At 36.5% G+C, this 14,898-nt stretch overlaps 1 protein-coding gene across 1 annotated transcript; it reads right to left on the reverse strand.

The window, feature by feature from the left end:
- Positions 1–788: 788 nt before the first annotated feature.
- LOC110897772 (lipid transfer-like protein VAS) lies at positions 789–5,372 on the reverse strand. Its single transcript, XM_022144504.2, has 3 exons — positions 4,927–5,372; positions 4,199–4,237; positions 789–1,042 (listed from the first exon to the last, which is right to left on the reverse strand). Exons 1-3 carry the CDS (start codon positions 5,237–5,239, stop codon positions 951–953), a joined length of 444 nt encoding a protein of 147 aa, XP_022000196.1. The 5' UTR covers positions 5,240–5,372; the 3' UTR covers positions 789–950.
- Positions 5,373–14,898: the final 9,526 nt, after the last annotated feature.

Below are 14,898 nucleotides of genomic sequence, written 5' to 3' on the forward strand. Positions count from 1 at the left end.
ACAATCAGTTTTCCGACCAAAAACGTTTTTTCCGGCGACCGGAGATTAACGGCGTCAGGGTTCTGTTAGTCAGGGTCCATTGGAGGCCAATATGTTAATAGTTGGGACTGTCAATGGTTATTTTTGAAGTTGAGACTGTTGGCGGCTAACGACGAATAATTAAGATTATTAAAATCTTATATTCCTATCAATAACATGGAGGACAACTGGAGGAAAGTGATTGTGGTGCATACTAAAACACAAATGAACACAGAGATACTTGCCATGTTTGATAACCAAGTATGGGAGATGATTGATTAACTTCCTAATAGTGACACTAACATGGAGCAAATGAATCTTTAAGATGAAGATCAAATAGTATACACATTTGGGACACAGCTAGGAGTATGATCTTTATCTTAACCCATGAAACTATGAAGAAACCATATGATTTATAGTCATGTTTAAATTGATTAGACTATCTTTTGTCATAGTCACTTGTTGCAAGTGTCAATATGACAAATCCATAAGCGAACACAAGTCGTGATATCTTAGCGAGAGGATTTTGAGGTGTGGTCTAAGTGTCTAACAGATTTTTTTCACATCTAATGTATGCTAAAAGAACATGCAAGATTTTAATAAGTGATCAAAATGTCTTGAGATAATAGAAAACAACAACACTGTGATGTTTCAAGAATCCAATGGTAGTGTGAAAGAATTCCTACTTTCATACATTGGTTTTAACATTGGTCATCAACAATAACATTCCTACCAAGCAGAATGAAATACAACTAGTCATGAAACACTTGAAAAAAAAAAAACAATTGAAGAAGGCCTTGATTTATTATACACTCACAGGAACAATAACCAAGTATTAATTAACGCAGATAATAATCGTATGACACACCAAGTATTAATTAACTCCTCTACCATGACAATGAATCATATAAGGCATGTCCACAATACATGTCCTAAAATAACATCATAAAAGTTGAAATAAATAGCAAACCAACAACCCCACTTGAAGCAATCTTACCCGCATCGTTTCCACCAGGGGTACTTCCTGCAAAATGCACAATCACATTGACAAAATGGTTAGAGTAAAGATCTAAAAACAACCGACGCATTTAGATTAATAAACTGAAATATCAAGATTAAGTAAGCACATGTAAATTAAAGCGTGCGCATGGCAAGTTCATATATGAATGAAAGTGTGCATTGTTGGTGATTTTAGTGTTATCATGGGGATTGTTTGTTTTTACATTCGAGCCACCCCATGCCTACACTTAAAGACCTTACCTACACCCCCATTTCTTTTTAAGTCACTTACACTTAAAGACCTTACCTACACCCCCATTTCTTTTTAAGTATCAAAGTGACTCCACTATCATTCATCTGAACCTTGCCTTCATTATCAACAAAGTTCATCATCTTATAATTCAACAAGTCTTCCGCACTTTTCATTGATTCATTCATAAATGCCTTTCGCAATACAGATTGGGTGGATGCCTCTATGGCAAGCGGTCTATAAGTGGTTATTCCATTTGTCTTGGCATGATTGTCACCACAAGGACTTTCATCGAACAACACAAAATATTTAGATCATCCGTAGAGTATGAATGCAAAGCCCTTGTAGAAACAAGGATAAAACTCACCTAGCTTGGTGTGACAACTTTGATGCAACTTAGATCTATGTTATCTAGCATTTCATTAGAACACTGAATATGTTAAGATTGACTTTCACTTTGTCCGAGAATAAATGACAGACCAAACTTCTATCTTAATTTCATCTCAACAAGTGATCAACTTTTGTATGCATGCATCAAGCCTCTTCTTACACCTAAGATATGAGTTCTTATTATCTAGGTTACATGTATTAACACATCCTAACTTTATGGAGTGTATGAGGGTGTAAATACTCAAGCTTAGATTTAACCAAACTAAGTATCATGAACTCTAGGGTTTAGGTTCCTCTACTATTGTGTCTATATATGTAATGTAATATGTATCATCCATTATTCAATATACCAAGAAATACTGCATACCGCGATAGTGTCATTCTTATATCAATAAACTTTCTCAAACTTGTCCTCATTTCGATATGGAATTAAATTAGAAAATTAAAAAAAAAAGAGCAACTTTTTTAAAATTTTATTTACTAACGGTAAAAAATTACCATTTTTTCATACCTATTTATATGGGGAGAGAGTATAACATGTGCTCATTGCTGAAACAAACATAATTGAACGTAGGGTTCTTCAAAAAGTTTGTGACTTGCACAAAATCAGTCTTTTATAAATGAGCTTAGCCGAGGTGTGGCTCGAACTAGGGTAAACTTGCTCATTTGTCTTAGCCCAAGTTTTAATATTATAAGTTCTCAATTCAATATCATTTATATATAAGCCTAGATAATATGGTCTATGAGCCTACTTGAGATTATCATAATATCAATTTCAAAACTATTATTAGTACTTAAAATATTAAACAACAATTTTAGTTTAAACAAGTTAGTGTTGTGTATTTTATGAGTATGGTCTAGATTCAAAATTTCAACTTGTTAGAATAAATGAACTAAACCGGCTCACTTGACTTTGAGCCCGCTTCCCTAAAGCTTGTTCGATTCAACTCGTTTACACCCAGTCCATGAGATACAAAATAATTAACTAACTAGGAATAAGACCCGCGCGCGTTGCCGCGCGAGTACGTCACAAACATCGAATGGATTAGTCCAAACGTTATGTGATGCGTTAATCATATGAAACGCGTGTTTCGACATTTCCGATTGAACTCAATGTAACCTATATAAGCATTGTAATTGGATCAAAACATAAGGTAAATCAAATTTATACCGTACAATAATAACGTATTAAATGTGACCCGACTCATACATAGAAAACGTAACACATGTAACGGAAAAGTTGACACATATAATTAAAAGAGATTAATTAGAGCTTTTGAAAAAAAAATGGAAAAAAAGAAACTCTAATTTGACTCCACTCGATTCGAAACAAATTTTACAAGACATTCATAAAATAAACACGAAAACATATTATATTTGACCTGACTCGTTTCCCAAAATAGTTTACGTCAAAGATACACCAACTTGAATTTATACCGAAACGTACATAAAAATATGTACCTAAAAATGGTTTTCTTATAGGAAAACGTATTATATTTGACCTAGCTCGTTTTCAGAAAAAATTTACGTCGAAACGTAGAGCAAATTGAATTCATACCAACACATACATAAAAAATATGCACGTAAAAAATATTTTTTTTAAGTAAAGGAGGTACAGGGGTAAACTCGAAACAAATTATTAATAGAAAGCTTAATAGGTTAAATACGTTCGTAAAATCATGCCAAGTAGCACTAATGGCGCACCATTGCCAGCAACCACCAACATTATAAAAGCTCGTAAAAATAAAATAAATAAAAAAGGAATAAACAACATCGAACGAAAAACAGACGTAAAATTGTTGAACCACGCACACCCATTGCGTCATGTTAATGCAAAAGTTAGACGTAATGTAAAACGTAGAAAAGAATAACTAAGTCCATCTGGGACCTCCGCGTTGAGATAAACTTGTCAAACGGAGAAAAATAGACGCGTTGCGACGGGGCCTGTCAAACTAAAAATAGACGAAAAAACATTGACCCCCCATGCACGTTGCAGCGTGTTAACTCGCAATAAAACGAAAAACTCGTGAAAGATAAAAGTATGACGGACTAAAGTTGAACATAAAAAAATGTTTGTGTTAAATTGTAAAAGATGAAAAGTTTTAAGGTTAAAAGTAAAAAATATTCAAAAAGGTTAAAATGCAAAAGATAAAAAATTTATAGGTTGAAAGTGAAAAACTAAGTTTTTTTTTTTAGGAAACACCCTATGCATAAGGTACAAGCATATGAAGCAACAACATGTTGCTTATTTATAGTGTGGTAATGTGGTAATAATGTGGTAATACCCGTCTGGCCGTCTATAAAGAAGTTACCATTTTAGTCATGTACAATTAAAAAGTTTACGAAGTAAACCCTTGAAATATATGATAGTTGAGTGGGGCCCAGAGGAAAATAAAACAAACTTTGGTCAAATTCAAACCGCCCAACACATTGAATGAGTCATTCTAACATAATTGATGGCTCAGACATTTCCAAATGAAACGAATAATAATAACAATAAAACTGAAGTGTAAACAGAAGGTGAGGAGATCATGGCATTACCTGGTGGAGGTTGAGTGCTGGATCCACCTGGAGCTTGAGCTGCATAAACATTAGTTAATTTAATAAAAAAATTTAATTATGACATCTGTATAATTAATAATTTATACGCGTTACAAGTCAAGTTTTGTTTTTTTAATGACAAAGTTGGACCATTGATGGACCACTGGAGTATTATCGTGCTACCAACGGAACCATCCAATCATTATCCATCTCCACTAGGCATAATGCCTATACACCAATTCAGGAGGAAACCCAATAAATATGGGAAAATCCCCCTTGTGAGAGTCGAACCTGGGACCTATTGGTCCCAAAGCCTTATCCCGCCCCTAGATGCCACTAGGCTATAAAGCCATGGGCAGAGTCAAGTTTTAAGCGCTGAATCAGATCCAGAATGATGAATCAAAAATCTGATTTAGGTTAACTATATTACTGGTTTACAGGGGTGTTCGGACTGGACCGATAACCGGACCGGACTGATACACATTTATTACTTATTTTTTATTTGAGTAATATAAGGTTATGTATATTCATGAAGTTAAATCTATTCAACTCATGTAAAACACAATGGAATATACAACTGTATATTCATTCATATAATATAATATAAAGTTTTGACATTAACAGCGAAACCGAAAACCCAAGCCTTAAATTTTCGTCAAAACCAGCCGAACCAGACAGTAAACACCCTGGTTGATATGAATTAATTTCGTAACAATAAGAAAACTAACCAGTTTTACAGGCCGTGGTGTCGGAGGAGAGACCGCACAAGCGAGGGAGACGAAGAGCCTGCTGAACATCGATTCCAAGGCTGGTCAAAAACGACGGATTCTCATACAGACCGCAGAGGCATTCTAGATCGTTGGCAACCGCCTCCTTGATCGGATCACAGCAGGAGTTCGGAGGCGTTGTGGTGGAGTTGAGGTACTGAGCGCAGGGAACTAGCTTAGACGCACACGTCTGCGTCTGTGCCTGCGCCGTTGAAATCGACACCACCATCACCAGCAGTGTTACCACCACAGTTATGGCTGAAGAAGTTGCCATTTTGCAATGTGATTTTTTTTTTTTGGAGAGGGTGGCGATTAGTTTGAAAATTTGAAAGGGTGGTAAGATATTTTATAGGGGAGACGTTGAAAGTTGAGGGAATTTAGTTGGTGCTGTTTGCCTTGTCTAATGTTTATTGAGACTAGAGGTGACCAATAAGGTAATAACACCATCAGTAGTGGTAATGGGGCATTATATGGAATTTTCTAAAATAAGTGTAGCGGGGATGTGGGGCATTATGTTAAAAGAGGTATAACAAAAGGAAGATGAAGGATGATTGGTCAAACCTAATGAACCAAGGCGTGGAATAAAACACGCTCCAACTGAATTTGGGTACAAAAACGCCCACGGGGGCGGCAACAGGGGCGTGGTGGGGCGTTTTGTTACAAAAAAAGCCCAAAAAAACGCTTGAGTACGGGCGGTCTAAATTGGTTGGACTCACGAACCGGAGAAAAATATTCGGTTTTGAAGCCGAATTGATCACAATATGGAATCGGTTTTTAACGGGTTGATTATTAGGCGCAAACCGTTTTTGTGCACCTCTAATGCCTATACTCGGTTTGATACTCACTCTTAATTTTGAATGTAATCTTAGGCTTTTGGTCTAATATTAATGTTAATATTTTCTTTTAGGTAAATTGTTTGAAAAAAGTTATAGTGACATGAAACTCACATTTATTCTTTCATAAAAGTCTTTATAAAAGATTTATTTGGGGTATTAGACAACTTGTTTTAATGATTGACTATTCACAAACCTGTTGGTGTTCTACGCACACAATCAAGATAATTGCAAGGTTATAATTTCACCTTTGTTTGGATTATTATATAAAGTACGTGTGACTCAAATAAGAGCCTTCTGCTGACTCGGGTTTATAAATACTGTTCATTTGGTTTTCCTATTATCAGATTTAGATTAAAAAAAATATCATAGTTCGGCTAGTTTATGCTCAATTTTACTAGAAAGGCGATACACACGCTCCCCCAACTCTAAGCCATTTAAAGAACGACGATACACGCGCTCCCCAACTCTTAGCCATCTAACAATCCACCTAACCACTTACAATTGGTTTGAACTCCTATGACTTGGTTAAGGAGAATTCATTAATAGGTCTCTTATAGTTTATGTTTAGTTTGATTCACTTCTAACCAATCTCATCTTTTGAATACTCTATCGGTTATCATATTTAACTAGATTTGTTGACCTCGTGCGTTGCCATGAAACGGAGCAAATGATAAGGTAAAACAAATGTTATTTGAAAAAGAAGCATGTTTTTTAGAAAGCATAACCGTCAGAATCGATTCAGTTCATTATCGTATCGTATCGTTTTATGACAACAAATAAATACTCTATTTTGAATACATCTTTATTTTTAACAAAACTTATACGGAAATGTAAAGAGAAAAAAATAACGAATATAAGTTATTAAAAAATATCAAATTAACTAAACAGGAAATATGATTTAAAAATGAAAAAAATAATTATTAAAAATAAAAAATAAATGATAGAGGAAATATGGTTTAAGAAAAGAAAAAAAATATATGTAAAAAGAGTGAAATGAAAATATAATAGTCATGTATTATAATATTAAAATAATAAATAATTTAAAAAGCTATATATTATTTTAAAAATAAAATTACTATTCATGGTTGTTCGTCAATGATTGACGATTCACAAATTTGTTGGTGTTCTACGCACACAATCAAGATAATTGCAAGGTTATAATTTCACCCTTTTGTTTGGATTATTATATAAACTACGTGTGACTCAAATAAAAGCCTTCTGCTGACTCAGGTTTATAAATATTGTTCTGTTGGTGCATACGTCTGTCGACTTTGTCTTGTATCGAGTCTTGTGTTTGTTTAGTTTGATCAGGGCACGGAAAACGAGAAAAGTGTATTTATGGGTATTTCGCACGAAATAGTGATTTCGTGTGAAACTGATTTCGCTTGAACCATTTCGTGCGAAATCACCATTTCGTGTGAGTGGTTTCATGCGAAATACCATGCCTATAAATACCTGATGTGCCTTGTCATTTGTAACGATTCTAATTCCGGTAGCGAAGCTCTGCCGAAGTGTCTACAACATTGTAATCGATCTGATATCAATAGAAAGATAGTTTAAAGTGATTTCTTGTGCAATCCAACTGAAATAACACTGATACATCTGTTTCCGCCTTTTGTATTGGTGAAGATCTCTTCTGATTGACTCGTGTGGGTCTGAAAACAATCCTACAATTGGAATCAGAGCTCAGGAGGAAGAGTTCTTACCATTTTAGCTGCAAATTCTGATTTCTACACCTTCTTTTCAAAATCAAACAAAATTCCACGGTTAAAATGGCTTGATTTTCAAACATATTGTGTGAAACTGTGTTTTAACAAACCCTAGAAAGTTTCAGAACTTAATTCAAAGTAAAACTTGATCAATTTGGTAAAAACCTATCCGAAAGTTTCATTTCGCATGAAACTGATATCATTTCGTGTGAACTTGGCTGTCATTTCGCGCGAAACTCGTTGCTATTCCGTACGAAATCAGATCTCATTTCGTACGAAGGGTCATTTCATTTGAATTTGTTCATCAGTTCGGTATTTCATACGAAATCAGGTATTTCGTGTGAGAGTGTTGTGCATTTCGTACGAAATCAGTTTATTTCGTACCAAGTTGGTCATTTCGTTTGAAAAGTTTCACTTCATGTGAAAGAACTGTTTCCGTGTGAAGGTTGATTCCTTGTGAAAGTGTATTTCGCGTGAAACTGTGATTGTGATACTCTGAAAACCAAATCATGGAAAACGAATTCTATAATGCCTTTGCTAGTCCGATGACTATTACTCAGAGTACGATGCTAGAAAATGAAACAGGGACAACTCAAAAACCGCCTAAGCTCATGAGTATCGAGGAATATAGTGGATGGGCTGAACGTTTTGAAAACTGGGTTCAGGCATATCATTTAGATGCTTGGGAATATACTGAATTTCAATGTAGTAGACCGGTAGGAGACAATGAGGTGAAAATTGAAATTAGAAATCTGAGTGTTGAAGATAAAAAGAAATACAAAGATGAAAAAAATGATGGTTAGTCTCTTGCAGTAAGCCATTGTAACAACTGTCAATAAAACCCGTAATTAGAATAATAATTATCCAATAAGAAAACCCTAATTAAGACACCCAAGTAATTTGGCATAAACCCTGAAATTTCCGGAACAATCGGAATCAGGATCAGGGCCCCTAAAACTCGAGGGGGCAAACCCTAATCGATAATTATCTTAATTTAAACGGTGCAATAATCTGATTGGTTGGAATTTTTGATTCAGCAAAGCTACAACCGAACTCAGCTAGGCTAGGAAATAGGGTGCAAGCTTTACGGACCGTAAAGGTTAGTCCTTACGGACCATAAGCAGACCAGGTTCCCTTACGGACCGTAAGGGGTTAGGCATACGGTCCGTAAGCAAGTCGAAATTTCTGCTATAAATAGCCGACCTTGGCATGTAAACTGAGATGTTAAAACGACGTTCATAGCTTCTGTATACGTCGAGATCAGGCTATTATACTACAATCAAACACACACGATCACTAGACGCTGCCGCAATCAGGGTAATAACTCGATCGCTATTACGATTCAACGTCCGATCGATTATAACTATCCAACGATAGTCCGGGTGCTGCACAATTGAGCTTGTACTTTGATTATTCGTCGTGATTTCGACTTGAATATTTGAGTGCTGTTCGAATTCGGACTATGCTCTGTTATTCGTTGTGAATCCGATTGAATTATCGAGTATTGCACTGATTAATCGTTGTGAAGGTTTAATCTCGTGAATTGACGTAACTGCTGTATTAGTTACTAACCTGCCTGTGTGTGCATTGTGTTAAACTAGGTGTAATCAAGGCTAATCAGTAGGCTTATATCTATTTGCTCGTTAATCTGCAATGTAAGTCATTCTTCTTATTAAACTGTTTTCTCACAGTTTGTGAGTAAGTATTACAAAACTCCAAATCATTTTCAAGGTTATAATTACAGGGATTAAGTCTTTGTAATCACCAAATTACAGCTGGTATGTGGGGTATTGTGCACATTACTATTTTTATCACTCTAGGTGAGTGAGCCTAATATCACTCTATGTGAGTGAGACGTCACTAGTGGGGCGACGGGACCCAATAGTGGTATGACCACAGTCACAGATCCGGTCGAGTGACAAATACCCATTCTTGATAATTGGTTGATAAAAACATTGTAATTCCCCTTAATACTGTAATTTATAACTAACGGGTCGTTTTAGAAAAACCGAATGATTCACTCAGTATTTCCCCGCTGACAAAATTTTTTTCAAACATGTTTCAGGTGATCTGTGTGATCCAGGAAAAGTGCAGTAAAGCACTACAAGCTCAAGGAAGTGGCTCAATATGAATAAATCAATAAAATATGTCTTGAAAAATAAAGATTTCTGTGTGAAATCAACTTATTGTAAATTATGGGATTTATCCCTTAAACTTTGTGTAATATATTCAACGAGCTTTTTACGGTGAAAAGATCCTGTAATAAAAGACTTCCGCTGTCACATAAATTAAATACCACGGGTACCCCGGGAACTGCCTCGCGACCCCCGACTCCGTCCAGGGTGGGTCGGGGAGCCGTGACAGTTGAAGGTGGTATCAGAGCTAATAATTAATAACTATTGAGCCACTGATTGAGCCACTGATTTAAGCCTATTACGGAATCAAGTATTTGACAAAATACTTAATTTTACTAGTTATCATTCTATGATTATTTGTTGTATTAACTGATTATTTGTTAGTTACAGTATGGGTAAACAAAGGCTGTCTGCTATCTATCACAAATTAGATATTGCATCTTCTTCTAAAAACCCAGTAAACCTAGAAGAAGGAATCTTTGTCCGCAAGGCAAACTATGAGAATCCTCTTTCCCCAGAGAAAAGGGATTCGATACTTAAAAAGAGTCAGGAGAAAAAGAAACCCCGAACCAAGAGAGTTAGGTTTAACCCAGAAATCCAAGAGTTGGGTAATAGTACACCTTGGGAAGATAAAATAGACAAGAAATGGGCAAATCTCTATATGCTAGCTACTGTAGCAGAAAATGATAACCTATAAATATCTGATAAATTGGGTCTAGTAAGAGAAATCACAATCCAGTAAATAAATAAAATCCTAGTGTGTTTATTTCTGTTGTCCTTTGTATAAATTAGTATGCAATAAAACTTCAGTGTTTGTTTGTTAAACTTTGTCCCAAAGTTTTAACATTACATTCTTGTATTTTGCATATATACTATGCAGCATGAATGAGATGTCGGAAGCATTCTAGAATCTCAACTTATATCCAGTGCCTATCGAAGTCTCTCACGACTTTACTGGTTATATTGCTGACGTAGAAGAACCTGTGGAATTCAAAGCTCCACCGCTGGAAAAAGCCAAACCTAAAAAGAAGAGAAGATACGTAGGATGGAGGAAAGTACGCCGTAGAAAACCAGCCACTGGGAGACTTCCCAAAATAGAAAATCCTGTGAGCATGAACAAGGGAAAGGAAATAGAAACTGGAGAAAATTCGAAACCACCAGAAAAGGAAATAGGAATAGATCTTAAGCAAAAAGGAATAGAAATTGGCGAAAGCTCTAAACAGTCTGAGGAAATCACGTTCCAGGACGAAATAGATCGCCTACTGGATAATTGTGAAGTCCTAGAGCCTATCAACGATAATCTCTTCTCTTACCCGGCTACAGTCCAATTTCCACTAAACCTAGGACCAGCTATTCCAGACCCACTAGTTCACACCAGACCATTAGGCCAAATGGAGGAATGGTGGACCAATGACTGGCAATTCCAAAATATAGTTAATAGTCCCTATAGTTTTCTCCCACAATTTGACCCAGAACCTATCCCTAATCCTCCTATGAGTAATGAAAACCTAGCTGAACTTCGTCAGTTCGGTGAAGAACTGATAGGTACAGGTAATAGGATCAGGGAAATGGGGGAGCAACTATCTTGGAAGTACGACGAGAGGGAGCGTCGTTACTGAAACTGCCAGTGAACCAAAAGATAGGAAAGGTTGGAAAAAGTTTGTTTGTATTATAACTAACATAGTAAAACTAATTCTGTAAAATGGGCAATAAAACTTTGTAAGATACGGTGTGTACGGAGGCATATACAATATACAATAACAAAATGAAAGTCGAGAAATCGACAATTTTGGTTATGTTTGTATGTTGTAGTAATTTATGTGTTTATCTGTGCTAAATTTGTTAGTAATAAATTAGACACTAATAAACTACTAATTAGCAGATGGAAAACGCTAACAATGAACCAATTAATGAAGTAAATCAATCTGAGCAAGAACCGGAAGATCAATATATAACCCGACAAGATATTGAGCACTTTATCGCCCAAGGAATAGCCCATGCTATTCCAGAAATTGTGGCTGCTGTTCAGAAACCTGCCGAACCACAATTAATTCCTAGTAAACGTATTCCGGAAGATAACGGCAGTAACAGCATAAATGGAGGCGGTAATCATGACGATCATGATCCGCAACAGGCCCCACTCCCTAAGAGGATAAAAGCTGCAACACCTGGTTGCACTTACAAAGAGTTTCTTGCTTGCAAACCCGCTGAATTTGCAGGTAACGAAGGGGCAACTGCAACTCTGCGCTGGTTAGAGAAAACCGAAGCAGTGATTGCAATAAGCAAATGTGCCGAAGAGGATCAAGTGATGTATGCATCAAATCTGTTCAAAGAAGGAGCACTAGAATGGTGGAACACGGTCCTCCAGGCAAAAGGAAGAAGGATAGCCTATGCCATGAGTTGGGAAGAATTTAAGAGTCTTGTAGAAAGAAAATTCTGTCCCGAATATGAAAAAGATCAAATGGCAAATAAATTCCTAAGTCACCGCATGACAGGGGTAGATTGCCGGGGCTATACTTCGACATTCTTTGAATACGCAAGGGTAGTGCCAACACCGGCTTCGCCAGAACCGATACTTATTTCCCGTTACATCTGGGGGTTAATTAGTGAAATCCGAAACATCGTTAAAGCTGCGAGACGTCGTACTATTGACGATGCTGTAGAATTAGCTAACACCCTAACGGATGAATTGGTACGCACAAGAGAGGAAGATCGCAAGAAGGAATTAGCTCAAAAGATTACCCAAGGATTTCGTCTGGGTAATACCAAGAAAAGAGGAACGGGGCAATCCTCATCATCTCCCTTCTGCAAAACTTGCAAAAAGAAGCATTATGGACAATGCAACATGGTTTGCAATTTTTGCAAGACAAAAGGACATCGGGAAGAAGACTGCAGGAAGAAAACAAGAATTTGTTATAATTGCAGAGAAAGGGATCATTTCCAATTTGAATGTCCTAAATTAGCTAAACCTGTAGCCAACCAAGTCAAACCAGCTGAAGGAGCAACAAAGAGAAATGCGCGGGCATTCCAGCTAACCACTCAAGAAGCCGAACTCATTCCAGATGTGATAGCCGGTACGTTCCTAGTACATGATGTGTTCGCAAAAGTATTATTTGACTCTGGTGCAAACCAAAGTTTTATCAATACTTCATTCTGCCAAGCTCTTAAGTTACCTTTAACTACTCTTAGGCAAATTTTCACAGTTGAAACCGCAGAAGGAAATGCTGTGAAAATAGATAAAATCTGGCAAGAAGGAAAAATAGAACTATTAGGCCATAAATTTTCTGCAAATCTGTTACCAATGAATTTAGCCGGATTCGATGTAGTGTTAGGAATGGATTGGTTAATAGCCAACCATGCACGAATCCTATGTGATAAAAATGCTATAGAAATTCAAACCCCTTCCGAAAAGGTAATTGTAATTACTGGAGATAAACCCCGAAAGCCACTGAAATTCATTTCAGTAATGAAATTGGCTAGTTATTCGAGAAAGCAGGAAATGGTGTATATGATTTCAGTAATCGTTAACACTAAGGATAAAGAACTTCACGATATCCCGGTAGTGTCAGAATACCCAGACATTTTTCCAGAAGAATTACCTGGGTTACCACCTGATAGAGAAGTAGAGTTTAGAATTCATTTAATTCCAGGTACTGCACCAATAGCTAAAACACCTTATAGGTTAGCACCTACCGAAATGCTAGAATTGAAAAAGCAATTAGATGAATTATTAAGCAAAGGATTCATACAACCTAGTTCATCCCTGTAACACCTCGAATTTTTGTGTCCAATGATGTGTTAACACGTGTCAGTGTTTACACGTGGCATCTATAATAAATAAAGGACTAATTTTGACAAACCTTGAAAGTATATAAATTCGAGGGTTATAAATGTCAACAAGGGTAAATATACTGTATAGTATCCCTAAATAATGCTTAAACCTTCAAACGAATAAATTATAGATCGTACAAAAATAAAACGCGGAAGAAAGTGAGAGATTACAAACTACAGGGGTTAACTGTGTCAACATGTTTAATAATACCTCTGAGTGACCCTTTAACGTTCCCAAGACTTTGTAACGGTATTATACCCTCACTAAAATAATATATATGAATTTCGCGAAGTTTCGATATGAAACGAGAAAGTTACGATCAAATTCGTAGAAGAAGGGTTAAAAGCGTCAACAGTGAAAGTTAAGGCTTTCCAATATAATTAATAAATAAACCGGGGACTTAATAATGCGGGTAATTAACACGAGGCCCCTATCGGTAAATAACCGAGGGCCAAACCGCAAAGTTACCCCTTCAAATCCGAAAGGTCAGGCAAATCATTACGAAAGATTTCGTTATTAATGGCCCGATTCTGATAATCATGACAAAAGATTTAAAAATTCAGAAAATATAACCTTAGGCGACCCGCGTGAAGTTTCAACATAAGTTGAGGCGGGCCGCGAGCCTCCCTTATAACTCGCCTGATTTCTTAACTTTAGGCGACCCGCGTTAAAAAGCATGGGATCTCCCATGCGGGCCGCGTAAAGTGCCCAGATGCAGAAAAATGGTAACTACTTGGCTTTTGGAACTTGTGAACGATTATGCATGTAATTATGGGGCATGGGCACCCTACAAATGACCCATACATTTAGGGGACAACTACCCATCAGCTCTGGACTGATAGTAGAGCTTGTAATGATCATAAGTGGCCTTCTTTGGCTATAAATAGCCACTTCTTGTGCATTACCAATCACACAACTCAAAAACACTTATATCTGATCATTCAAGAGCTCTCTAGCTTTCCCTTCTGTTCTCTCATCAAGAGTTAACTTCTGTAAGTCGTTCATAACCATTTTGGTTTCACATTTCCATAGTTATAGCCTATAAACGCAACCGTCGTAACTAACGGTTGTCATTGCAATATCTTGCAAACGGTTCAGTCTTATGACGAATCAAAAAGGGTTATGAGTTGGTATTTATGTGGGTATTAAACCTCTAAAATGGTTCCCCCTGATCACCACTCTAACTGTGTCAATTATCGAGTCAAACGTGCGGTTAAAAAGTCAACAGAAAGCTATTTTAGCAATTTAAGCATAATCTGTGATATATATGTTATGGAACCTGTTTTGACAATCATAAAACATGATAATAAGTATATAAACATGTTTGCGCTCGTTTGAATCGATCATTTACTATATAGAACCGGTTCGGAGCCGAAAGTCGCAAAAGTTTGACTTTTGCTTTGACTTCAGTTCTGACCCGT

This window comes from Helianthus annuus, chromosome 13 (assembly GCF_002127325.2).
Source record: "Helianthus annuus cultivar XRQ/B chromosome 13, HanXRQr2.0-SUNRISE, whole genome shotgun sequence".
NCBI lineage: Eukaryota > Viridiplantae > Streptophyta > Magnoliopsida > Asterales > Asteraceae > Helianthus > Helianthus annuus.

Coding starts and splice junctions, on each gene's coding strand:
- LOC110897772 (XM_022144504.2), bottom strand. CDS start 5,239: ATGGCAACTTCTTCAGCCATAACTGTGGTGGTAACACTGCTGGTGATG. Junction 4,238..4,926: donor CACCACGGCCTGTAAAACTG/GTTAGTTTTCTT, acceptor ATGTTTATGCAG/CTCAAGCTCCAGGTGGATCC. Junction 1,043..4,198: donor CAGCACTCAACCTCCACCAG/GTAATGCCATGA, acceptor TGCATTTTGCAG/GAAGTACCCCTGGTGGAAAC.